The sequence below is a fragment of the Drosophila simulans genome, chromosome 3R (genome assembly GCF_016746395.2).
Source record: "Drosophila simulans strain w501 chromosome 3R, Prin_Dsim_3.1, whole genome shotgun sequence".
NCBI lineage: Eukaryota > Metazoa > Arthropoda > Insecta > Diptera > Drosophilidae > Drosophila > Drosophila simulans.
The window spans coordinates 325,182-351,475 of NC_052523.2; the positions used below are offsets into that span (position 1 = coordinate 325,182).

Below are 26,294 nucleotides of genomic sequence, written 5' to 3' on the forward strand. Positions count from 1 at the left end.
TGATGCTGCCCACGATAAGTGCCTCTCGCTGGGGTGTTCGACGTTGACCTCTTGTCTGAAACCTCCGGATTGTCTCTAAGTTACGTTCATTCAGGCGATAAAGGTACCTGAGACTGAGCACGCTTTGGTGGGAGATGACGTTCAGAGGCGAAATTTTGCTACCCGGTACTCTGTTTTGGCCCCGTTCTGACGGAGTGAAGACGGCATGTGGTCGAAGGTAAGAAGGTGAGTACCATGCACCCAGATTTCAGAGCCGTTGTCCACTTGCACCTTGTGGTCTGTCGTTGATGATGACGATCCCCTCATCTACATAGGTAATGGGATCCAGGTTGCTGGGTCGAATTTCGCAGTTGTGCGCGCCGCCTGCATGAAGTTCTCTCGCGCATGACCTGCCTGATGATAGCTGGCAGAAGTGTGATGGTTGATGCGGTGCAAGCTTGACGGTGTAGATCTCATTGTTGCACTCTACGATAACGTCCATCGTCTATCCATCGTCCATCTGTAAACGGCTCCTTCGAGACTGAAGAGTATAAATAGTAATTTTATTACAGACGAACTTAATTACCGGAATTTGATAAAGTGAAAATGCGTTATTGGATTGCAGAACCTTTACGGGACGATACGGACATGAGGTCCCCTATGGGTTGTTGGTTGGCCTCCAACCAGCCAAACTGAACAATGTTCATTTTTTGAAAGTGTCACAGCAACATTCAATATTAAAGCTCCAGCGAGTAATGTTTCATACAATGACCGGTGTCAATTTGCGACTCTTTTGCTGAGGATTAAGTTGACTCTGGCAATTAGTTTATTGATTTGAACTCTAATCATTTTGGATTTTTGACTCCAATACCATTTTGGTATTGATTTCTATTTGCCTATTGTTCGAGTGTGAATGTTTAAATGGTTGATTTTCTGTTCTGTAGACGGGGAACCCAACAACAATAATAAGAAAATGCCTAAGAATATGATATACGCGGATGACGCTAAGGATTAGATCTACTTCTAAATTGCGCCAAGTGGATACAAAATTTAAAATTAAGCGGTACACGGATATTGCTACTGAGTGCGTCATTTTAATTGTCCTTGTGGACCACCCTCCCCTTAATAAGGACTGTGGTCCCCATGCCCGCTTCTACAGCTCTTTCCTCGCACAACGGCGTGAGCTTGTTGCCCAGTCTTCGGTTCGAGTCTTCTCGAATACTCTTTTCTGCCGCGAGACGTTTTATCTGGCCTTAGCGCGGTTTGAGCTATCTGGATGGTACTGTGTATCTCTACCTGTGGCTCATCAGGGTGCGATAGGACGATGTCAGCCGGTTCCTGTTGATGACCGAGTTCAAGAGTCGGAATCAACCCAACCGCCAAAACTAAAGGTGGAAAAACGAGAAAGACGAGCGCAAAAACGAGTTTATTGCTCGGACTATTTACAAGCCCTGTAAGAGAACCTGGTAGTGGACGCCATTGTTCAGACAGCAGCTTAATGTGCTGGAACAAGAAGAGTCCAAATCTTGCGCAGCAACGATTCACAGTGAATGTCACTTACCCACACAATCGAGTATGGGTAATCGACAGACAATTTGCTGATATGCTTCCTAAACCAGATAATACTGGAGGAAGCACATTTCTCGTCAAAAGATACCTTTATTCTATTCGGGAATAAAAGGCGACAAGTTTTCTAAATTTGCCATCGTACAACCTATCGCCTCGAGAGCTATTGTAGACCTGAAGCCAGCGCTGCTTCAGCTCATGAGGCAAAGACCATTTATTGCGACAATGATCCGTCGTTGAAGTCGCACACGATCGTGTCCATCTTTGGTGTAAGCATTACAAACGGACCACCACTGCACAGTACCTTCAACAGACAGGTGGAGCGTTCCCACAGCACGTGGTTGGAGTTAGCCAGGTGCATCAGAATAGACAAAGGCATAAGTGATATGGTCGAAATAGTAATATTGGCCATTGAAACTGCGCTCAGATAAATCGCCTCGCGGCAGAATAATAGAAATGCGAAGGAATGGCCAACATTTAACGAGCTGTTCTCTGAGCTAATAGACAGCAGGAAGGATCTCAGTAACACAAGGAAGCTGGGATATTCAAGAGCCTGCTTAAAAGGAGAAGCTCAAATGGTGGTTAGCCCATGATGAGACAATATTAAGGAAGTTTTTGGATACTGCGGCCGAGAGCATATTCATCATAAAGGAAAAATAGAAAGCTCTGCTGACGTAATTTCAGCAGAAATTCTACTGCGGACATTTTCGCCAGAAGCTTTGCAGCTATATGAACAGCATGTAAAAAAGGCAAGAGCTATATAGTCCTTGCAAGACGTACTGGAGTTTATTGAGCAACAATACAACTCAGTAAATGACATTACAAAAAATACCGCTCAGCTTGCTACAAGAAAAGTGCAAGTAAGATCGTGTGCCTTTTGCTCTAAGGATGGCCACGATATGATAAAGTGTCTCAAATTCAGAGCACAATCTATTGAAAAAAGAAAAGAATTCGTTCAAAAGAACAGCATGTGCTTTAGATGCTTTGGAAAGCATAATGCTATCGACTGCAGAAAAGGAAATTACATGCAATCGATGCTCCAAAGGACACAACAGACCTTCTTGCATGAAGACACAAAACGAAATACCTCAAGCAAGGCCAAGACACACTATGGCTACAGCTGTTGTTTTAGTGAATGCAAAGCTGAGGTTACAACGAGTTGAGGGGCTTATTGACGGTGGATCCAGAAAGACGCTGATTTCAGGGAAGCAGCACAATATTAAGGATTCCCAGAGTAAGGGAGTACTATAGAGGTCGAAGGTATCTTCCAGACTACTCAATTATCCAAAATAGCGTCCACCTGACGATCAAACCAAAATTCCAAGCAGCTTCAAAACATCAAACGGAAGCATTGGTTTTACCAACACTCCATAGAGCCCTTCCCAGAAAAAAGTTTGATATTGATATCAACAAAGAGTGGAAGGCTACAGGCTAGAGATCCAGATTCAACAAGCAAGCAGAATTGACATTGATAGGTGTGCGATCTATTTCCTCTGATTATGATGGAGAAAACAAAAACCATGAATGGAATCTTGGGACAAAAAACCATATTTGGATGGATTGTGTACGGAAATATAACTCGTGCAGCAAAATTATAAGTGCCACTACAACAATAAATCTAAAGGACCTGGTACGCTTTTGGGAAATGGAATATGAAGCCGATGAGACGATTACAGACAATGCAGAGTGCGAAAGAAAATTCCAAGAAACAACTGTCACCAACGAGGAAGGCAGATTTGTGGTTTCAATTCCATTCCGCAAAAAGGCAAAGCTGGGAGACTCTCGCAAACAGGCAATGGCGAGGCTTATGCAAATGGAAAAGAAGTTTCAAAGAAACCCAAAGAACTGGGCTGCATACAACGAATTCATGAAAGAATACCTTAAGATGGGATATATGGAATCTGTAAAGACAACGGGCCAAGGTAAATACTATTTACCCCATCAAGCAATAATCAGGCCTAGAAGCTTAACTACGAAGCTACGAGTAGTTTTTGACGAATCCGCAAAGGCGACAAATGGACTAAATCCTAGATGACGTTATTATAGCTCGTCCTCAGATTCAAAAGGATATATTCGATATTCTAATTAAATGGTGCAAGTGGCAATATGTTATGGTAGCTGACATTGAAAAAATGTATCGCCAAATAAAGGTTTCTGAGAAAGACCAAGAATACCAATATATCCTATGGAGAGATGAACCAAAATTGCCGATCAGTGAGTTTAAGTTAACAACCGTAACTTATGGCACATCGGCAGCACCTTTCTTAGCAGCCCGATGTCTACGAGAGTTGGCAGATCGCTTTTGCCAAGAGGATAGCGTCATAGCAGAAACAATTAGAGACGACTTTTATATGGATGACCTCATAACTGGTGGAGACACAGTCAACGAGTGGTATGAACTTCAAAGGAAATTGAGACAAGTGATGGAGAAGGCCGGCATGCATCTGCGAAAATGGGTTGCAAATGACGAACGTATTTTAGCCGACATTCAGGACGGCGATGCTACGGAGAAAATCTGCATTGAGGAGAATGAATCAATCAAAACCTTAGGACTTCAATGGGATCCGAAGAAGGATACGTTTACGTTTTCGGCAGAAAAGAGTGCTAACAAGCATAACAATGCGGTTAGTGTTATCACAGCTGTCCAGAATTTTCGACCCTCTAGGAGGTTGGTCGTTACAGGTTGGCACCTTTAACTATTCAATCCAAATGTTTCATTCAGGAACTGTGGAAGTTACCGATGACTTGGGACGTTGAATTGGAATCACACTTAGCTAAACGGTGGATGGAATTTGCTAAAGGTATGCAAAAGTAGGCGACAGAGTTACTTTGCTAGCAGCAAAAAGCAAAGTAAATTATATAAAAAACAGGAAAACAATTCCAAAGTTGGAATTATGTGCTGCGCATTAATTAGCAAAGTTATTAGCGAAGGTGCAGGCTATATGGAGCAACAAGATCACAACGCATGCACGGAGTGATTCGCAAATTACTATTGCTTGGATACAGAACAAGCGCAGCAAAGGTAAGTTCGTCAGAACTAGACTGGAAGAAATCAATAAACTAATTCCCAATGTCAAATGGAATTACGTTATTTCGGAAGATAATCCAGCAGACGTGGCTTCAAGAGGGATATCACCGCAAGCTCTTAAAATCCGTGAAATTTGGTGGAGAGGGCTTAATTGGCTAGCTATACATGCACAACACTGGCCAACTCAAAAGGAACCGGAAATTATTGTGGTATCCACATTGATAGAATCCGAATATCTTCAAAACCATATTTTATCGAAGTATTCATCGATCGACAAACTTCTTAGAGTAATGGCGTATGTATTACGCTTCATAACAAAGCTGAGAGGAAAACCGCAGCAGCCGTCACATCTTACGGTGAAGGAATTATTGGTGAAAACAGCTTTACATATGAAGAATTTGCATCGCTGCTATGTCAAATCAAAGCAGCGCTAAACTCGCGTCCATTAGTCATAGTAAGGAGCGAAAATTGGAGCTCCTGAACATTTTGACGAAAGTAAGACAATCAGCTCTTTGGATAGATGGAAGCTTATTCAACGCATCAGAGGTGATTTTTGTAAGAAATGAAAAGAGGAGTATCTGGTGTCATTGCAACACCGAACCAAATGGCGCCAAGAAAAGCCAAATCTGAAGGAGGGACAGCTGGTTCTTATAAAACATGAGAACACTCACCCTGCAAGATGGCCAATAAGAAGAACCATTAGTACGACTAAAGGACAACATGATAAAGTCCGGGTAGTCACGGTTAAAAAAACAATGGGGAAGTAAAAAGATCGCTCAACAAGATCTGTCATCTTCCTGTTAGCGAAGCAAAACCAGGTGGAGCTGCAACGCCATCTATAACGGAGTCAATGCAGCTACGCAAGGACAAGAAGCTTAGGCAGCGAGTTCCAAAAGACAAAAGGAATGGCACTGGAAGCAACAATCAGAGGCCTTCCTGGAAAAATCCCGCTTGGTTTGCAAAAAAATGGGAGACTTCAAGGAGTACTGCAATTCCTTTGGCACGACAATACGGACAAAAATTGACAACATTAAAATACTACGGCATCGTACCAACCGAAATAAAAGGTTTATACTGTTCTTTGATATAGGAAATGCAAATAGAATACAGGAAAATATGCACACGATCTTAAAAAAAGAAAAACATCTAATGGAATCTGTTGATAATCAGACCTCGGTCATCAATGCCACGGAAGAATTAGTAAGAGCAACTACGATAGAAGCAAACCGGAATTTGGGAAAACTGACCCAACAAGTCAATATAATTGCAGAAACCATGAAGGAGCTTATGAAGGAGTTTATGGTATATAAGGAGTCAATTAAATTCCTTATGTTATCAAATCAAGTGTGAAACTGGATTGAAGAGGCAGAAAGCCTACAAGCAACAGCGATCTCAATGATAATGGACATTAGTGAAGGAAGAATCCATCCTACACTAATTGCGCCTAACAAAATGCTGGAGGAGCTCGAAAAAGTTAAGCAAAAATTAGGACGAAAACAAATGCTACCGGGTGGAAATTCAGTTATACAATTACCACTGATCTATAAACGTATGAACGCACAAGCTATGTTGAAGGATAATGTCCTATTCATTGAAGCAAAATTGCCGATATACAACAATCAGAAAACAAATCTCTTTGAAGTAATCCCTATACCACTGTGGACAAACGGAACAAAGCTTATTCCGAAATTGAATTCTAAATTTTTTGCGTTCAATACAGAAATAAACGCATATCACCTAATGTCTGAAATGTAAATTAACCAATGCAGACAAGAAGATTCGACCACATGGCTTTGCGAAAATAATTGGGCATGGAAAAACGCGGATGATCACTCTTGCGAAATATCACCATTGAAACCAAGCAAGGCACACTCATGCGAAATGATGGAATTCCAAGGCAATTCGTTCATCAAAGAGATAAGTGGATCCAACCGTTGGCTATTTAGACTGTTTCGGAATACAACAGCTAATATAAGATGCAACGAACAGCATCAAGTTATGAGACTGCCCAATCAAGGCAATATACAACTACTTGCAGGATGCACAACAATATTAGGGGATACAACAATAATTACTCCTCAAAAAGTAATTTCGACAGCGTCTGAAATGTCTATCTTCCCCAGTTTACGAATTATAGATGACAAGGAGACATGGAACGGGGTCCCGCTGAAGCACTTGATTGTCAACAACACTAATGAACTGCAAAATCTTTAAATGCGCATAAAGACTCTGAAAAATAACAAGGTTCACATTGATGACTTGATTTTCCACACTGCAAGCGGACACACGGCTCTAGGGTTGACAACGATTATCATAATTATATTGGTCATTTATATCCGGAGGCAACACATAAATGAGAGACTACTGGTCGTACACTTTTCCCCCCCGGAGAATGTCTAAATATGTGTTATGTCTGTGTGTTTAGACATGATAAGTAGGCCAACTATAAATATGTTCTATTTATGGGCTGCAATAAACATGTCACTGAACAGCATAAGTGGCATCTACAGATAAGTACGATTGCAGTCAAGAGATATGACCACGCGGAAGGTGATTAGCGCGGTCATGGGCCTCAAACATAGATTTAAGTTATAATTATTTTTATAATTAGATTATGTAAGAATGAATATAAGGCGAAGCCCTCGCAGCAGCGAGTCAGTTAGATTCAAACACCCGAATTGAACTCAATAAGTGTACGCACACGTTTATAGTGTGAACATACATGGTTCTTTTCATAAACTACTTGCTCCACATGATATTCTTTTTTTTACGACCTTCATTATGTGTTGCTTACATATATTCTTGAGTGTTCTTAAAATTGTTTTAATGTTTTTGTGTTCAATTTTATTATAGAGAATATCGAAAGGTTTTTGATTTGTTGTAGAATGAATGCTCTTATTGAATTCATTTTATTTCTGAATAGTCAATCAGCTTAAATTCTTCCTTTATGCAACGAGCTAATTCTGTTAATGTTGAATGTGCCCTTTCAACTTGTCCGTTCGAGTTACTGTGTCTGGGGTCTGCGAAATGTATAGTTAAACCACATCTTTGTGCAAAGGATTTAAGTTTAGCAGAGGTGAAGCTTGGTTCTTAAAAGTCATAATTACTTTCGCGTGGGGAAATTGTTGAAGTAATTCCATTACACTATTCTCGATGTTTAGTTTATTTTGGATTTTTTTACTACACGAATTTTGAACACGCATCAATGCAAGTTAAGAAAATGAGATTTTGCGCGAAAACAATTTTGAGGTGTAAATTTTCTCCTTCCTTAGTTGGAACAGGAGCTTCCCCCAATTGGGATTTTAATTGGATGCCTGTTATATTTATTTTCGTTCCTTTAATTTGATAAATAAATTTTGCCCAATATATAATCTATTCATTTGTTTGTAATTTTCGTCTAGTCCTCTATGAGCTCGAATATGTGTTTCTTCTATTATGATAGCGATCCGAATACTAAAAAGTACGGAAAATGTGGCGGTAAGCACACAGCAAACTATAGAGGCTGTCCAATATACAAAGACCTCAAAAGCCGGCTTCACCTCCGAGTAACGCCTGTACGCCTCCATAACGCACAGAATACACTTGAAACCTCAGAAGTAAACCCAGACGTATCTTTATCAACCGCAAAGAGATCCTCATTTGGCCCGGGATCACCTCACAAAATGTAACTTTCGCAAACGTCCAGAAATCGGGACTTACTAAGCCTAGCACTACGACAACCACTCTACATTCTGCTCAAATTGATCCGACACCGAATCCTCGATTACTGACGCAACAACAAAGTAATATTGAAACCATGATGCATTCTTTGCAGCAGCATATGATTGAATTCATGTCCTTCATGCGGACTACCATGCAAGACCTCATGCGCAACCAAAATCACCTCATGGAGATGCTAATATCACAACGTTCCACATAATCAATGGTTGCCCTACGAATATCATTGTGGAACGCCAACGGCGTCATGCTACTGTCGGAACAACATCTCACTGCTAAATATATATTCCGAATAAGCACATGGCGGAACCGGTATCCTGATTAGAAATCGCATCAAACACCACCATTATAGCGAGTTTGCAACTAATTACATGCAGGCCACATGTATAAACGTACAACAAAAAAGCGGCGATCTCAGCCTCGCAGCGGTATACTGTTCCCCACGTTATAGTGTATCCGAACAACAATTTCTGGACTTCTTCAACACTCTAGGGGACCATTTCATTGCTGCAGGTGACTACAACGCCAAACACACCCACTGGGGATCACGCCTCGTCACCCCTAAACGAAAACAGTTGTATAACGCCATCATAAATGTAAATAGAACTTGACTACGTCTCTTCAGGCAGACCATCATACTGGCCGACCGACCCGAACGAAATTCCTGATTTTATCGATTTTGCAATGACTAAAACATCAAACGAAACCACATTAGTGCCGAATCCCTACCGGATCCGTGATCTGACCACTCGCCATTCCTCTTAATACTGAACGCCCTCAAATGCCTTGAGACCACATCAGAAGCTTAAGGCTAGTAGTGTCCATTGGCTTATCAACTCACGGTCATTCCTCTGTCTTGACCACAGGGTCTTACTCTACAATTCCGTATTAAAACCAATTTGGACATACGGCTCCCAACTATGGGGAAGTGCCAGCAGTAGCAACATAGATATCATGCAAAGGGCTCAGTCCAAGATACTGAGAACAATCACTGGGCCACCATATATCGGAAACGAAAATATCCAAAGAGACCTTAACATCATATCTGTCAGAGAGGAAATTACTCAACAAAAACAGAATTACATGAGCAAATTAACTTCACATCCTAACCATTTTGATCTGAGCTTGATTGTTCTATATCGATGTTTGTTATTTTTTTTTTATTCGAGATTATGCGCTAGCTGCTACATTTGTTGTTCCGGGTTTATATATTATTTTGGTGTGAAACTTTCTATGAAAGAATACCATCTTTTCATTTCTAAAAAAAAGTAAAAGTAGTAAGTAAAGTTAAAGATAAAGATTTATGGTCTGTTTGTATTTCTATAAAGGAGTAATCGGTAAAATAATTCGTGAGGTTTTTAAGAGCCCAAACTATAGCTAAAGATTCTTTTATATTTGTGGCGGAAAGTTGTTCGGTTTTATTTAAGGGTTTAGACATGAAAGTAATTGATTTATTATCCTGTAATAATACCGCTAAGATAGCTACATCTGATGCTTCTGTTGTCAATGTGAATTTTTTATTATCTGGTTGAACTAATTCCACTTGTGCTATTAAATTATCTTTGAGTTCGTTAAAGTATTTTATGGTTATTGTTATTGTATTGTTATTTTTGTAGACATTCTCCTAGAAATTCTACCCTTATCATCTCGTATGTATTTGGTTAAAGGCTTGTCAATTTTTGCATAATTTCGGACAAATTTTCGGTAATATCCAGTGAGGCCTAAAAAACTTTGAAGCTCTCAAATGTTTTGTGCATTCGAATAGTTCATTATTGTGAAATCCTTATTCCAGATCAATTGTTGAGAAATATTTTGACTTTCCTAAGTTATATAATATTACAATCGGGTCTTGCATCGGATATCTGTCCGGTATTGAGTATTCGTTTAGTTTTTTATTATTAATTACTAGTCGATGTGTTAGAGTTCCATCTTCGCTTTGACCCTTTTGGGTACTACTAAGACTGGTGAATTATAAGGCTTCTACTTGGTCTTATAATTTGTTCTTTTAGCATTCTATCGATTTCATTATTAACGAAATCTGAGACTGACAGCATAAGGAAGAAGGAGTATTCTATCCTTTTCAATTTTATTCACAATCTTATTTTCGCAATCTTTTATTTGATTTGAAATTATTTTTAGATTATGAATTTTTTCTTTGTCGGAAAATTCAACGACGGCGTGTTCAGGATCCAAAACTAATAGTTTTTTTGTTGACTGATAACTCAACGTCGACGTGCTCAGGATTCTTTGATCCCAAGCTATAAAAACTTCCTTCGCTCATTACCGTTTCGGTTTTAAATACTTTTTGTTCATCAAAGTATTTTTTTATAATATATTCTTTTAATGGAAAAACATTTTTTTCCTCAATATAACACAAATCGTTATTTTCCTCATTGTCATAATATTTGAGCTTTTATTTTTTACCATTATATTCCATGATACCCTTTTCTGCATCTATTTTAGCTCCAATTTTCATTAATAGATTGTACCCAATTCTAAATTCTAAACCTTCTAACTAATAAAATAGATTTTTATCTTCAAATGTTGTTAATATATGGTAATATTTTATAATTGAGTATCCATGAACTGTAGATATACATTTGTAAGTTGGCAATTCTTTTCTATTTTCATAAATTCAATTTTTGATATAGCAAGATGTGGCTTCTGTGTCAATTAATATTTTTAGTTTTTTTTTTTTTTTTCTGTCTATTCTTGTTATATTATTATTATATGTTCCCCTGTAGGGTTCTGATCTAAAAAATGATCTTCTTCAATGTTATTTATTCTCATTCCTTTCTGGTGTGGGTAACTAACGGTCCCCGTTGCTTCCCTTTTTAATGGGATTTGAGGATCAGTTTTTTGTGCTAGGAATCGATTAAAATTATTTCTTATTATAATTCTGTCTGTTGGTTCTGGTGGGGGTTGTACCTTAGAATTGTTATTCAAATTCCAATTATTATTTTGTCCAAAGCTTCCGTTTGCCAGCCAATTATTATATTGATTGTTATTATGATTATTATTCCAATTATCTGGAATCTACTGTATTAAATCTTAGGTTTCTTTTTATTTTCAGTCCTAAATCCATAATACCTATTTGCAAATTGGGCTCGAAATTTGTTAGACTCAAGTTCCTGACACTTTGACAGAGCATTTGGCAAGTCTGGTGGGTTTAGCGAGTTAGATGTCGTCATTACTGGTGATCTAGTCAAGTAACGTATTTGAGCATGAAATTCACGATCGTAACCAACTGTACCGCGTTTGAGGTGACCATGAACAAAAATTAAGGTTCTCTACGAGAAGCTTGTTAGGCTATGCATTTGCAGGAATTCAACTTCAAGATGTAGCATTGCGCTAGGACAAAAATATGACATGCCGATTCTCTGAGTAGTAGCAAGGAGGGGTTGCTAGCTTCAATTAACAAAGGTAATTTTCCCTTAGTTAGGAGCCACATTCACCACGACGGTCCAATGGGCAAGAGATAACGCCATATTCGAATTTCTCGACAGATTCGAAAAAATTTTTAATTTTCTTATTCACATTTTCACAAGCTGAGTACGGGATTGAATTAGTCGGGAACGTGAATATAGCTTTACAGCTATTGATATACCCTGACTATACATATACAACAGATTTCCGTAAATTGAACGCTTACTATTTAAATTACTCAAAATGACTCGGTATAAAAACTTCTCTAGTTAATCTGGAAAACAGCTTTAAAAAAGCTTTATTTTATTCGCCTATAACTTCCGAGCTCATGGGACTATAGACTTCTGCTTTGCAAAAGCAAATGCTATTATTTATTTATTTATGTATGGCGGACAACTACAGAAGACATTCAATTATCGTCGACTTTGCATACTCTCCAGTCTGGGGATGCAGAGTGTGTCCGTTAGGTAAACCCAAAGCTCTTCTCTGATCCACCGATGGAAACACCAAAACACACGCCTGTTATGGCCGCTTCTGTTACACAAGCCCAACCAAGGACACCATAATCCTTTACTGACAACTTCAGGTCTCTGTCGTCTCCTACTGTAGCACCCTCACCGTGGGGATCTCAACTTTAGCCTCAGCCTTGTAGACTCCCTCGTCGTTTAGTGGCTGGATTCAGTGATCTTGATCTGCGGGATGTTGTTTGCACTACTCACTCTCATATTACCGTGTGCGCAACTTACTGGCTTACGTGAATGATTGACAGGTTCGCGCGTTCTCACTGACTAATCCCTAGTTACTGGTGGTTACCTATCGGTTCTCCGTATGAATGTCTTCTCGCATAGCCATTCTTCCTTGTTTCTTCTGCGCATCCTCTTCCCAACCTTGCAGTCTCAGCCTATTAGAACTTTCTTGGGCTCTTCTCCGGACTATCAGAACCTGTCGCGCCTTGTTAAATCCATGTGTATTTTTATTCCATTTTGTATTCCTTTCAATTGAACTATCCCGATTTTCTCCACGTGTTCTCCCAGCGTTGCTGGTGGTAACGATGACGATGGTAACTATTGAAGTTTTGTGAGTAAAACTGCGACATATTTACGCATCTCTTCCTTTTAGCATTTCCCCGTACTGAAGCCACTTTGTGCTCCGGGGTGGACGGCCCTGGTCCCTTCTGGTCGCGTTCCAGTGGCAGCCTATTTGCGCCCCCGGTTGCCTGGCCTGCGTGTCGTTCCACCCCGCGCGATCCTTCATGGCTGCTGCGAATGAAACCCGCACCACCTTTTTTCAGTGTAGTGCAGTGCCATCCTTACCCTTCCCTGACCCATCAAACAAAAAATTTATTCTTGTGATTTTCGCTCGCTTAATTCCGCCCCCATGACCCTGGCCGCCCGACACGGCAGAGGTGATGGCGTAATCGGTCGTGGTATTGGCAGTTTCGGGGGTGACGTCGGTGGCAGCTTCGGAGGCAGCGTTGGTGGCAGCGGCGGCGGCTGCGGCTCCAAACTGGAGAAAGAACCTGGATCCATCTGGCTCATGGTTCCCAGCCACCTTCACTTAATTTGCCTTGCGTTTCACAAAACTTTTGAAGTTCCTCACCAATTTTCTCACATCCATTTCTAACTGGCTGAAACCCTTGTAATCGTCTTTCAATTGCCCAGATGTCCTGCTGTCTACATGACGCGCTGTTTTTCCCCGCTCGGTGCACACAGCTTCTACGACACCACATCCTCGTTTACTGTCCTGTGTGGAATGTGTAAATTCAGCCGACCGGTCTCCACCAGATAGTCCGGGTGTTTCTGTGGATCCTACTTAACCTTTCCCCGCATTTCGTCCACTCACCGACATTCCTGTTGCTCGCTTTGTTTCCCTTTCTCCTTCGGTCTTAATCTTATCCTGCGGTTTTTTTTTTTAAGTGGTTGCCTCGATAGCGCGTCCGCTACGACGTTCAGCTTCACCTTTCTACACGAAATACGGAAATCGTACTGTGGGAGTCGCAGTATGCGGTATGCTTTCAATTTCTTGACGGCCAACACTGTTCCTAAACACTCAAATTCCGTTTTAGAGCTGCTCTTCGCCGTTTTATTTAGTGATCCTCTGGAGTAGGATATCACTCCCGCGCCTGGAACTGACTGTTCTGTGAGAAAAGCGTCAAGCTCGCTGGCGTCTGTCTGCAATAAAAATTTAGGCTGTACATGTGCTCCTGTAGCGTCCGTCCGTTCACTAAATATCTTCCTGATATGCGAAGGTGTGTGTTATCATCTCGGGTCCTATTGGTCCAATGCCTGCTGAAACATCGCCTACTCCAAATGTAGTCCGAACGGCATCACTTTCGCTTGAAATAGGCAGGTTTCTTGGCACCGTGAGTGTTGTATGCATCCGACTTTCTGCTTCCAGCGGAATCTGCCAGTCTCTTAATTATATTATTATATTATATTCTGACTAAATATCCTATTATGACTATATCCTATTATATGTAATCTTGGCACTCTTAATTCAATAATTTCTAACATTTTTAGCACATAATAAGATCTTACTAATATCTATCTATATTTTATTTATTTCCTCGTCTTCTTTTCTCTTTTCTATATCGCGTCTATCTGTCCGCAATTCAAACCGCACGATACGCGGCAGCGCCCATCGGTCCGCAGGGTGAGACATGTGGCCGTGGTACTCGCACGTTAAAAAAAAACTTACAAAGATTTTCGGATATATATTTGATAATCATTTGGGTTGCAATTAATTGTATTATATTTGGTATTCTTTTCAGTGTATTTTTAATATTTCTATAGGTTTAATTAGGTCTGGAATAATCTAGCTCTGTTGGAGTCCAGCAGCTACCGGCACTTATACCCTGCTGGACCCAGAAGGCTCGGCCAAAATGTTCAAAAAAAAAAAAACAACATTTATCTGAGGACCCTCCGCACTCGAAATCAGTATGCCGATCATAGGTCAAATTCCTTGAGAATCAGGACACGAAGGTGTGTTTACAAAAATAGATAACACGGCGGACTGATCACAGCCAAAAGTCACTACTGTTGGGAGGAAGAAGGAGCTCCTTTCAACATCTATACCACCTCTCGGTGGACTGGCATTTGATATACCGAACAGCCAAAGAATGCTTTCAAATTCAGGCACCCTAAGGCCCCAATAATGACCTTAAGGTGGCCAACGTCGACTTTATTCCAAAGAGGACTACAATTCGCGTAGCTCCAGAATAGGAACCTTTTGTAGGGAGAATATCTGAATCAGCATCACTTCTGCCTCGATTCAAAAGCTCGTAAGCTAGCAATGTTCCCTGCTCTATCGCCTATTCACTTTATGAATAATTTCAGGAGGTTATAATCGTTTTTTTTAAGTTAAATAGCAAAGGTGCCTTAAGCCCAACCACCCCGAGAGGAAAGTCGAGCCCGCACTACACAAAGTGGTGAGGCAAATAGAGAAGACTTTAAAGATAAAAGAGTTTGCAATGTCATCTTATCTCCACATTGATATGTCTTTTAATAAAGTCAGAATCCAATCTATATCGAACTCTCTATTCAGAATCGACTCACCTCTGATGAATAATGTGGGTGGGCTCTATGCTTAATAGCCACGTAATCCACTCTTCTCTTGGAGTACCTAAGACCAGGCCTGGTTTTTATTCTCTGACAATAATAAAGTGAGTCCCAGAATTTTGTTGCAAAGAAGACGAACCTACGCTTAATTGATATTTTACCTAACCTACCTAATTGCCTGGCAATAAATTCCCACATTGGGATTCGTTTAGGGTGGATATTCCAGCTTTCGGTGTAGTACTAGGGCGATAATGCACCCAGCTCATGGTGCCGTCGGTGTTCAATTCATTTCCGAGAAAGCAATAAAACGGAACCACTCTGCCCTTAGCTTCCGAATCTGAGTAATGTGAAGTTTCTATGTTTCAATTTCTACGCTATACAATTTTTTTCACAACCGGAAATTTCCGAGATGCGGACGGCAATATTAAGTGGGGATGGATTTGTGAGTTTGTGTGCGCGTTCTGATTTTTTCCAAATAAACTTCAGAAGTCTAGGAAATTTTTAAATTTCCCACTGAATTTACTTTCAATTTAATCCTGAGCATGATAAGAAGTCAAGTAAACGTTCAACTTTATATACATACCATTTAATATAAATCTCTCGCATTGCAGAACAATAACATTTGACTTAACAATTGTGACTGTGAGCATCAGATTATGTGTTTCAGTAATTAATGTTCGATAAATCGAGAAAAAGTCTCGAATAAGTGTGTGGTGTCAAGTAGATCGTTCTTTCTAACTTTAATGATTTCCTTGACAGTATCGGCTAATTTGTTGTTTTATTTATAGAATAAAATAGAATTATTATCGGACATTTCTAACACTTTGAGATCGGAGTGTCAGTTACCACATTAATGGCGATGTCCATATCGATAATCCTGAAATTATGTAATTTTCTATATATAATGAAGTTCGTTTATTATTATTGGATTACATCGGCCGGTATTAGTTTGTTGTTATTTCTCAAGTTTTGATTTTTCTATTGTTTGACGTCGTTGAGGATACATCAATACATCTGATTATTGACCAAAAGTAGTGTTTTGTTGCATTCCAAGCGCGCCCGCAAGAATAAATCCACTGTGAATTCAGCTTATTTATTTCATGTTGACGCATCTAGCGATTTCTGTCGTTGTACTGAGGAAACGTACGTTTTTGGCCGTACTCAGAACTGAACTACTGTATGGGGACATGTTTGGGTTTACATAGGCATATTGGGATAGCTTAAGAGCAAAGTTTAAGAGAATAAAGTTATCAACGTATAATCTCCCGAAAAGAGAGGTGTCTATTTTCTCGAAAAGAGAGGTGTCTATTCTCCCGAAAAGAGAGGTGTCTATTCTCCCGTTAAGAGAGGAGCTCCCGAAAAATGGGAGTAAATTGAGAATCCTGAGACGATTGTGTGGGCGGTAGTTTTTGTTATTTCAGTTGGCTCGCCAAGTGATCGAATGTTTATGGGACGTGCACGTTGGCTCGCCACAGAGTCTAGACTTTGGAACATGATGTTGTGCGTAAATAACAACTAAGCTTTATCAAAAGGCTCTCGATCTTTGATTATGTGTGTGTGTGATTGCACTAAGACATTAATGTGTGTGTGTGAGTGTTTACAATAGTGTGTGTGGTTGGTGAGTTGTGGATGTAGAATGGGTATGTTACTATATTGTTGATCATGCCAATAGCCGCGTCGATCTGGCCCTGTCTGACGGTCTGACCATAGAACCGTCGAGATCTCAGGAACTATAAAAGCTAGAACCGGCCAGAATTGCAACGCCTACACTTTCGAAAAATGTTTTGATATTTTTATTATTCTTGTAAATTTCTATCGATTTGACAAAAAACTTTTTGCTACTCCCACTCTAAAGACCGAACACCGTCTGATCTTTGACACAGGCTATCTGTTCGATGTTGTGAGCTTTTGGGGAATTTTGCTCTTGCTTTGTATGTGTTGCAATTCTACACATTCTTAAAGTGCGTTTGGACTTAGATGGCGAAGAATTACGTCTAAAGATGCGTCTATGCAGTTTTGTTTGTGTTGCCACGAATAGACAATCTATCTTGTTTAATTTATGAATCATTTTGTTTTTTTTTTTTTATTTGGCTTCTTTAAGTTGTGTGAGTTTTTTCTGGGCCATTGTCAGCTCCCTTACGTTTCCCTTGTTTAGCAGGAGAGCGGTACTGGGACTGGCGAACATTCTTACTCTTAGACTTCTAATCCATTGGTTTAGCGTACGATGTTGGAAACTGGCTTCCTTTAATGCTGGCCTCAGCGTCCCTCGCCATGCCGACGGCAGGTCTTTTGGCTGTGCGGGTAACACAAATACCTTTAGATTTTCCCTGATCCAGTGATTCCCAATTTCAATGTTTTGGGTCATAACAATTTTTTTTTTACGAGTGTCAGCTCACGCTTGACTTTGTCATGATAGAGGCTTTAACCGCAACAAGCGCAGTGAACTCCTGTCTGTGCAGGAGCAGTCTAATCTTGCTAAATGGCATTTAAAAATCCGTGGCGTATTGTCTTCACGCTACATAATTGCCTTATTCGCCTGTAAGGTCTAGTAATGATATAACCACGTGGAGTGGGATGGATTGCGTATCGTTTCTAAAGATGTAGCCGTCAGACGCCTAAATGGCGGACTCTTCCAGGACTAGTCACTTAATGTGTTGGAACTACGGGTAGGAGGGATCTCCTTATTCCGCTGGCGTAAGGATAAGTTTCGCAAATTATTTAAATTTATGACACCAAATTGGCCAACTGCTTTGCCATCGGTGTAATTCTGGTTGATTCAAAGGTTTTGAGATAGTACTTGATAAATTAGGCACACACTAAATAATATTTAATATTTACTTATTTTAGGTAACAGTCAATTGGCACACTAATATGAAATATTGAGCGGTCAAACAAGCAATTAGCCAAAGCACTGTTGTGGCTTAAACCATAATTGTGCTTAAATAGTTTGAATAGGTTCAAAGCAGTATCGAATATTAAATTGTAAAGTAAACAAACCAGCAAAGTTTAAAATTCTTTTAGAATCATAAAATTGATCTGAAGGCAATGATATCGTGCTTTTCATTAGGAGAGTGAAAATCGTCATTAAGATTAGTTCTGCATACAAATGGGCCAGGATTGTCAATAGCTGTGACTTCAACATGTTTGTAGAATAATTAAAGTCCGATCTGAAAAACATATAAAAAAATCACTTTATTATAACAATAGAGAATGTTATAGTCGAGCTACCCGACTATCAGCTTGTGGAAATGAGAATGTGAAATTGCGACTTTTATCTGACATATCGATAGATATTGTAGAATTTAAGGTAATAAAATTGCGAAAAAGGTCTAATTGCGTCAATCGTGTTTTCCAAGCGCTGGTACAGGGATACGCCCTAACTAAGGTACGACTACAGTAATTTACTCCCAATACAAACATTTTTATTTTGGCAGCATAGGTGTAAACGGTAAATAAAAAGAATCAAATAAAAGAAAGAATCGTACATTTGTTTTGCACTATGCATCCACTTTTTGATGATGGTTATTTATCGGGTGGCTAAGTGTTGGCGACAAATACAAGGGCAAAGGCAATGCTGCTGAGATTGGAGTTTGAAAATTGTTTATTAACTGGCGCAGATTGCTTTTAAGTGTTGGATAACTCTCACCTTCTAAAATGACGCGCCCCGCTTCCCGCTTCCTCCTTCACATAAACGTTCTTTTAATACTGTTAAAAATCCTTTTTCAGTATTTAGATTTTCAAGTTCTGGCCGTTTTGGTTACAATTATAGTATTTCTGAATTTTATTATTAATGTAGTAATCAAATATTTAAATTATGGAAAGGATACTTCTCAACAGGATGCGGATTCCGGACTCAACATGGAACACCCGAGCTCATAGAGTTGTCAATTTTGCACTAGAAGCCCTAGAAAGGAAAGAGTATGCGGTAGCAGCTTTTCTGGACATTCAACAAGCTTTCGACAGAGTGTGGCATCCTGGACTTCTACATAAAGCAAAGGAAATTCTAACACCCCAGCTATTCCAGCTTGTGAAGAGCTTTTTGCTAGGACGTACCTTCTGTGTGACGACCGATGGATGCACTTCGTCTTCAAAAGCCATCGAAGCTGGAGTACCTCACGGAAGTGTGTTAAGCCCTACTGTATACTCAATCTTCTCCGCGGACATGCCCACCCGGGCAGCAGTCCTTGGCTTAGATCGCAAAGAGGTGCTGATTGCAACATATGCTGACGACACAGCGGTACTGACAAAAAGCAACAGCATTATCGAGGCCTCAGACGCACTGCAAGAGTACTTGGACGCATTCCAGAAGTGGGCAGAGCTGTGGAACATCTGCATAAATGCCGACAAATGCGCAAACGTCACCTTCACAAAGCGCATAGGTAGTTGCCATTCTGTCTCACTTAAAGGAAGAGTGCTTGACCACAAGTCATCATACAAATATCTTGGAGTGATTTTAGATAGAAGCTTAACCTTCGGAAAGCATATCACGGCGATAGAGCAGTCCTTTAAAAAGAATGTTTCTAAAATGTCCTGGTTAATTGCTGCTCGAAACAAGCTTTCCCTTGCCTACAAGGTTAAAATTTACAAGAGCATATTAGCTCCTGGTCTATTCTATGCCACACAGGTGTATGGAATCGCTGCCAAAACGCACCTGAATAAAATTCGTGTTCTTCAGGTAAAAGCCCTCTTCTATATATTACTGCCTAAACATACCATTTCTTTAATACTCTGAATCATATAATCTTTGTAAATAACTTAGATAATAAGAATAGTTAAAATTATACCGATTAGATTAAGTTGTTCAAGAAGGAACGCTAGTCAATTAAATAAAATAATTTCGTTAAAAAAACAAAAATAAAAGAAAAAGTGATCAAATACAAAATGATTAAAATTAGTAATATAAATGAAATTTATATTTTGCAATTGTAAATTTCAATAAATGGGTTTAAAATATTAACGTTGTCAAGAGTAAGTTCTGAGTTGTTGGATTTTATGTAATCTGATATATCCAGATTCTTAAAGTGGTTAGTTGTTATGTGTTAAAGTATTTTGTTTTCTAAATTGGTGTATGAAATATGATTTATTGTAGATGCGCCCTTGAATGTTATTAAACATGACCCGTCTAAATGAGTATTGTTTACAATATTATTTGCATTTCTTAGAATGACACCTTCTTGAATGATATCTATATTCTTATTTTTGTCTCGTATTTTTGTGCAAACTGATTTCTCTCTTTTCAGTAAGCGGGTAAAACAAGTTTTATATTTACTTAAATTACCATAGATATTAAAAAGTTCGTTCCTAACGTTCTTAAGTTAGATACTTCATAGAAAGTATTTTCGAATTTTGCGACCTGATTACTTATTAGTAATTTTCAATCATTATGTGAAATGGATCAGGCATAATAAATTTCGCATATATTTACTATTACAGGGTATTTGATATAAATAATTAAGAGCTATTTATGTAGTACAATTTTGAATACGGAGATATCCATTAGATCTGCAATAATTACAGGCTTTTGTTGGTGATTTAATATTTCTTTAATGTCTTCATTATTTAACATTTTTGTGTTAAATACATCAATTTTTGCCAGTGTAAAAGTATCATTGTAAACGATGTTTTCTTAACGGCAATTCCTGAACAATAAAAATGTTATCAAAGTTATCGGAAAGTGATTTTATCTCATTTGGTTGGTTATTGTTTTCAATTAGTCGTTTATTTTATTCTGTGTTGTAATAAAATCATCGTTATCCGGAGTTCCAGTTAACCATTTCCAAACAGTGTCTAACTCATCTATTCCTTTATGGATTTAGTTGATATCAGCTGTGACAAAATTAATTCGATTAATTGTAGTTCGTAAGTTATTTCCCATTGTGACCTTTTATTTGGATCCTTTTTTATGTATCCTGATTCTAGATCGATTATTTCCTTATAAAGACTTAAATTAGGTATGTGGAATAAGTGGGCATATGATAACAGGAAAAAATCGTGATTGGAGAAATCAATTATTTCTGAAGTGGCTATCATTACGAATGGTGTTAAAAGTAATAAGAAATGCATTTTCTGTAATTTTAAAAGAAATATAATGTTTGTTAAAACTTAATATTTTCCTTGTGAATAATTCTTATTTAATTATTATTATTCTTTTGTTAGGCAAGTTTTTCCTTAACAACCTGTTTCTTATATCTTGATTTTAGTTTATTTCTTTCTCCATGTTTCTTTTCATAAACCACTTGCCCTACATGATAATCTTTTTCCTTACGACCTTCATTATGTGTTTCTAACATTTTTTCTTGAGTGTTCATTAGAATTTTTTAAATGTTTTCGTGTTCAATTTTATTATAGAGAATATCGAAAGTTGTTTGATTTGTTGTAGAATGAATGCTCTTATTGAATTCTTTTGCGGCTCTAACAATTATTTCTGAATAGTCAATCAGCTTAAATTCTTCCTTTATGCAACGAGCTAATTCTGTTAATGTTGAATGTGCCCTTTCAACTTGTCCGTTCGAGGTACTGTGTCTGGGGTCTGCGAAATGTATAGTTAAACCACATCTTTGTGCAAAGGATTTAAGTTTAGCAGAGGTGAAGCTTGGTTCTTAAAAGTCATAATTACTTTGGTGTGGGGAAATTGTTGAAGCAATTCCATTACTTTATTCTCTACGTTAAGTTTATTTTGGATTTTTTTTAATACCACGAATTTTGAATACGCATCAATGCAAGGCATATGCACGACTATGTGTTTCATCTATTATGATAGCCTTATCTTCATTATTCTCTACGTCTTGCATTCCTACCGTTGTACTGGTAGTGGTGGTAGATATTCTCTTAATATTCCAAATAGATTTTCTGTTGTGTCATATTCGCTTATACATACAGCTGTGTATAAAAAAATAGCAGTGCGACGGAAGCTAAGAAATACAAAGGTATTTTTCCATATCCCTTTTCGGAATCCACTTTTTATTCCACTTATTTTTGTAAAATGGAATGTGTAGATAGGGAAAAAAGAAAACCCCGATAGTTTTTCATGTTATTCTTTTTTTTTTGTTTGCGTTTTTGAGCAAAATCACAACTTTTAGGCTGTTCATTAGCAGAGTCTGGTTTTGACCAACGTAAAGTTCCGAAATTATCAATATTTTCTAACAAGTGAGTTTGGTTAAGTTAGTTCGTATATAAAAAATTATATTTTAGTGGGTAGAGGACACCACTGCTCCCAGGAGAAAAGAATGTTAATTTTTAGGAACATAAAGTCTGAGCTGAACTTGGGAATCAGCGACGTTACTATTCAGAGATGACTACTGAATCAAATTTTAAGTGCGAGGAGTCCACGAAAGGATCTCCTACTTAGCCCTAGGCATATTAAGGCAAGGATAAGTTTCTCTAAAACTACCTAATATGGCCAGTCTCCAAATGGCGTAATACCCTTTGGATTGATATGTCAAAAATAGTGATATTTCGTGGAACTGGTTCACTACAGTATATCTGATGATCTCCAAACACGGAGTACCACCCAAAACACCCACTTCAATCATGGTGGACCGAAAATTCTGGTATGGGCTTGTTTTTTTTACAATGGTTTGAGTCCATAACATCTGATTTATGGTATTGTAGACCAAAACGCATATGCAAATATACTTAGTGATGTCTTACTGTCATATTCTGAATATAATATGCCCTTAAAATAGACATTCCAACAGGATAAAGATACGAAACGCAGAAGCAAATCGGCTAAGAATAGGTTCACCCAAAATAGAATAGATGTAATGCCGTGGCCAGCATCATCTTCCGATTTAAACCCGATTGAAAACCTGTGGGGGGACATTAAACAATATGTGTCGAAAAAATCCCCAACGCCCAAGGCTCAGATTTGGCAAGTTGTGCAGGATGCATGGTCAAAAATACCCCCAACGTTGCCAGGACCTGGTGGACTCCATGTCGCGTGGGTGTAAGGCTGTGCTGGCTAACAAAGGCTTTCAACCAAGTATTTATATTTAACACATTAAAAAGAAAAACAAAGTTCGTTCTAAGTCAAGTTGATTTTTTTACTAGTTTTTCATAGCACTGCTATTTTAGTGAACACCTGAATTTCTGCCTATTATGTTGTTTTAATCTATATTTTCGAAACTAATGAAGAAATAAAAGTGAAACATTTGCTAAATTGTTTGAATTAAATACCTAACGATATTATAAAAAAAATTTGACTATTAAAATTGTAAATCATAGTTATTTTTTATCTTAAACTCGCAGGTCTCAAGCTACGACATTTGTTGTTCCGGGCTTTATATTATTTTTGGAGTGAAACTTTCTATGAAAAGACCATCTTTTTTAATTTTATGTTTGAGTTTATATCTGAGATTGTAAAGGATAGAGATTGATGGTCTGTTTGTTTTTCTATACCGATTACTCCATATAAAATTTTCTGAGATTTTTATGAGCCCAAACTATGGCTAACAATTGTTTTTTATTTGTGGTGTAAAGTTGTTCGGTTTTATTTAAGGTGTTAGACATGAAAGTAATTGGTTTATTATCCTGTGATAAAACTGCTCCGATAGCTCATCTGGTGCATCTGTCGTCGAAGTGAATTTTTTATATCTGGTTGAACTAATTCAACTTTTTTTTTACATGTTTTGCTTATTTATTGAATCTTCCCTTTTACTTAAGAAACTAACAGTAAGTTTTCAAATCCTATTCTAAACTAACTAAATATCATTTTATGAAATGATTCGTGCTGTGTGGCCTAACAAATTTAACGCTGGCTGGTTGGTCGTTCCGGTGCAGTCGGCTTTGTCTGCATACCCGAATAAGTTTTCTTGCAAGAGGATTTGGATGTGAGGGTAGTTTTTCATTGTATTTTACTTTCTTCTCTGCTATTGTCTCAATAACAAGTTTTCTTTGTAAGTCTCTGTGTATATTCGCGTTCCGAAGATACCACGGAGCTCCAGTAATGATTCTCAGAATCCTAGACTGTGCTCGCTGTATTATGTCTATGTTGCTTCTCGATGCGTTGCCCCATATCTCGGAGCCATAGGTCCATGTGGGTTTTAAAACGGAGTTATATAAGAGGACTTTGTACTCCAAGCCTAGTGGAGAGCAAACGTTTATAAACCAGTGTAGATCCCTTGCTTTTAGACTGAGGTGCGTCGTCTTGGCCTCTATGTGTTTCCGCCAGGTGAGCCGCTTGTCCAGATGAATACCTAAGTATGTTACGTTATCGGCTTGTGCGATGCGCATGTGGTTCATTATCAAGGGTGGGCAGGTTTGTTTGTTACCTGTTTGCACTTTCCTTCGTTTACTCGTATGCGATTTGCAAGCCATTGTTCTACACAAGTTAGATGGCGTGCTAGTTGCATCGTAGCTTTTACTGGGCATCTGGATCGACTTAGTATTGCAGTGTCATCAGCGAATGTGGATATCGTTAGCTGGTAGTTTGTTGGGATGTCCGCCGTGTATAGGGTGTATAGAATTGGGCCCAGAACACTTCCATGAGGCACTCTGGCTTCTATAGTACAATCGCTTGAAGTGCTTGTACTGCATCTGACCGCGAACACTCTTTTATATAAGAAAAGAGCTGGGCAGTATTGACGGTGATCAAAGGCAGTGCGAATTTCTGTTGTGATGCGGTTAACCTGTTCAATGACTCCATGTTTTGCCCGAACACCAAATTGGTGCGATGGAGTGTGTTGTGTGTTTGAGGTGGGGGCTGATGCATATCAGCAAGACTTTTTCAAATAACTTGGATAGACAAGTAGTAAGCTTATTGGCCTGTATGATGATGGCTGTGTTTTGTCTTTCCCAGGCTTAGGGATCATAATTATAATTGATTTCTTTCACTTTTGAGGGAAGTATCCAATTTCAGTAATTGCGTTGAAGAGCAAGCAGATTCGTAGAACTGCACACATTGGGAGCTCGATGATCACTTTTGGGGCCAGGCGATTTTCCAGTGTTCAGTTGCTCTTTAATTACTTTCGTTATCTTGCTTGGCCGAAATTCTACAGGATCTTGTGGTGCTAAGTCAGATGCAGTTAAAGGCGGGAGAGTAAATGAGTTAGTGGATTTGGATTTGGTTGAAATACTTCTTTAAGATAATCAGCGCAGACTCTTGCTCTGTCCGTGTCACTGCGAGACCAGTTTCCGGTAGAGTTACGGAGAGGTACAACCGTTTCTGTTGGTGCCTGTAGGTTCCTGTGGTCTTTGTGCCTGTGGGGGTGAGATTCTCGATATACCTTAGTTGTGCGTCCGCTTCTTCTTTCTTAAGCGCTTTGGTAAGTCTGTGAGAAGCTGCTTTTAATTTACTCTTTGCGTTACACTGCACAAGCAGTTCAATATCTCTACTTGTCTTGTTAAACTTTATACTGCATACATGGTTGTCTTGTGGAGTTGACGCTTTTGCTGCTGGGACAAGTATTAATTCTATATCACCAGCAAACTGATCAATGTCTTGCTTGGTTTCCAGGGGGATAGAAAAGCCGGTATGGGAACAAACATATTTTTTGTACCTCGCCCAGTTGTCCTATTGCTTGTAAGCCTACACGGTCGCTTGATGTGTTGTAACTGGTACAAAAGATGAAAGAGCACCGGACAGTGATCAGATGAGAGTTCTGGAAGTTCCTCAGCTGTAATCATTGATTGGGGTATCCTTATTGTGATGGCAAAGTCAATCAAATCTGGAAGCTTCATGGGATCTGCTGGCCAGCATGTAGGCGCACCCGAGGAAACATAGTTAAGTTTGTGTTGCGGTTTGATGATTGCGTTTTACAGCTATTTTCCTTTAGGGTTCGCTATCCGAGATCCCCAGTACATGTCCTTGGCATTCCAATCGCCAGCTGCAACAAACCTTTCACCAAACGAGTCAAAAAGTGTTGTGAATTTTTCCTCATAGATTGTGAAGCGAGGTGGGCAATAGACAGCAGCCAGAGTTAAACGCGCCGTAATGGCATTGGAGGTTTATAGATGTACATTGTATGCAGTCTTCTTACCAATTACCAAGAAAGTGGTGCTTAATTCGCAATCGTATTAGTATC

At 38.9% G+C, this 26,294-nt stretch overlaps 1 protein-coding gene across 1 annotated transcript in view; it reads right to left on the minus strand.

Annotated features, from left to right (window-relative positions):
- Nucleotides 1-26,294, minus strand: part of LOC27207479 — a 97,367-nt gene that overhangs the window by 21,387 nt on the left and 49,686 nt on the right. The window contains 1 exon segment of the mRNA XM_039295414.1: nucleotides 18,271-18,440. Within this exon segment, the coding sequence (XP_039151348.1) occupies nucleotides 18,271-18,440 (170 nt within the window).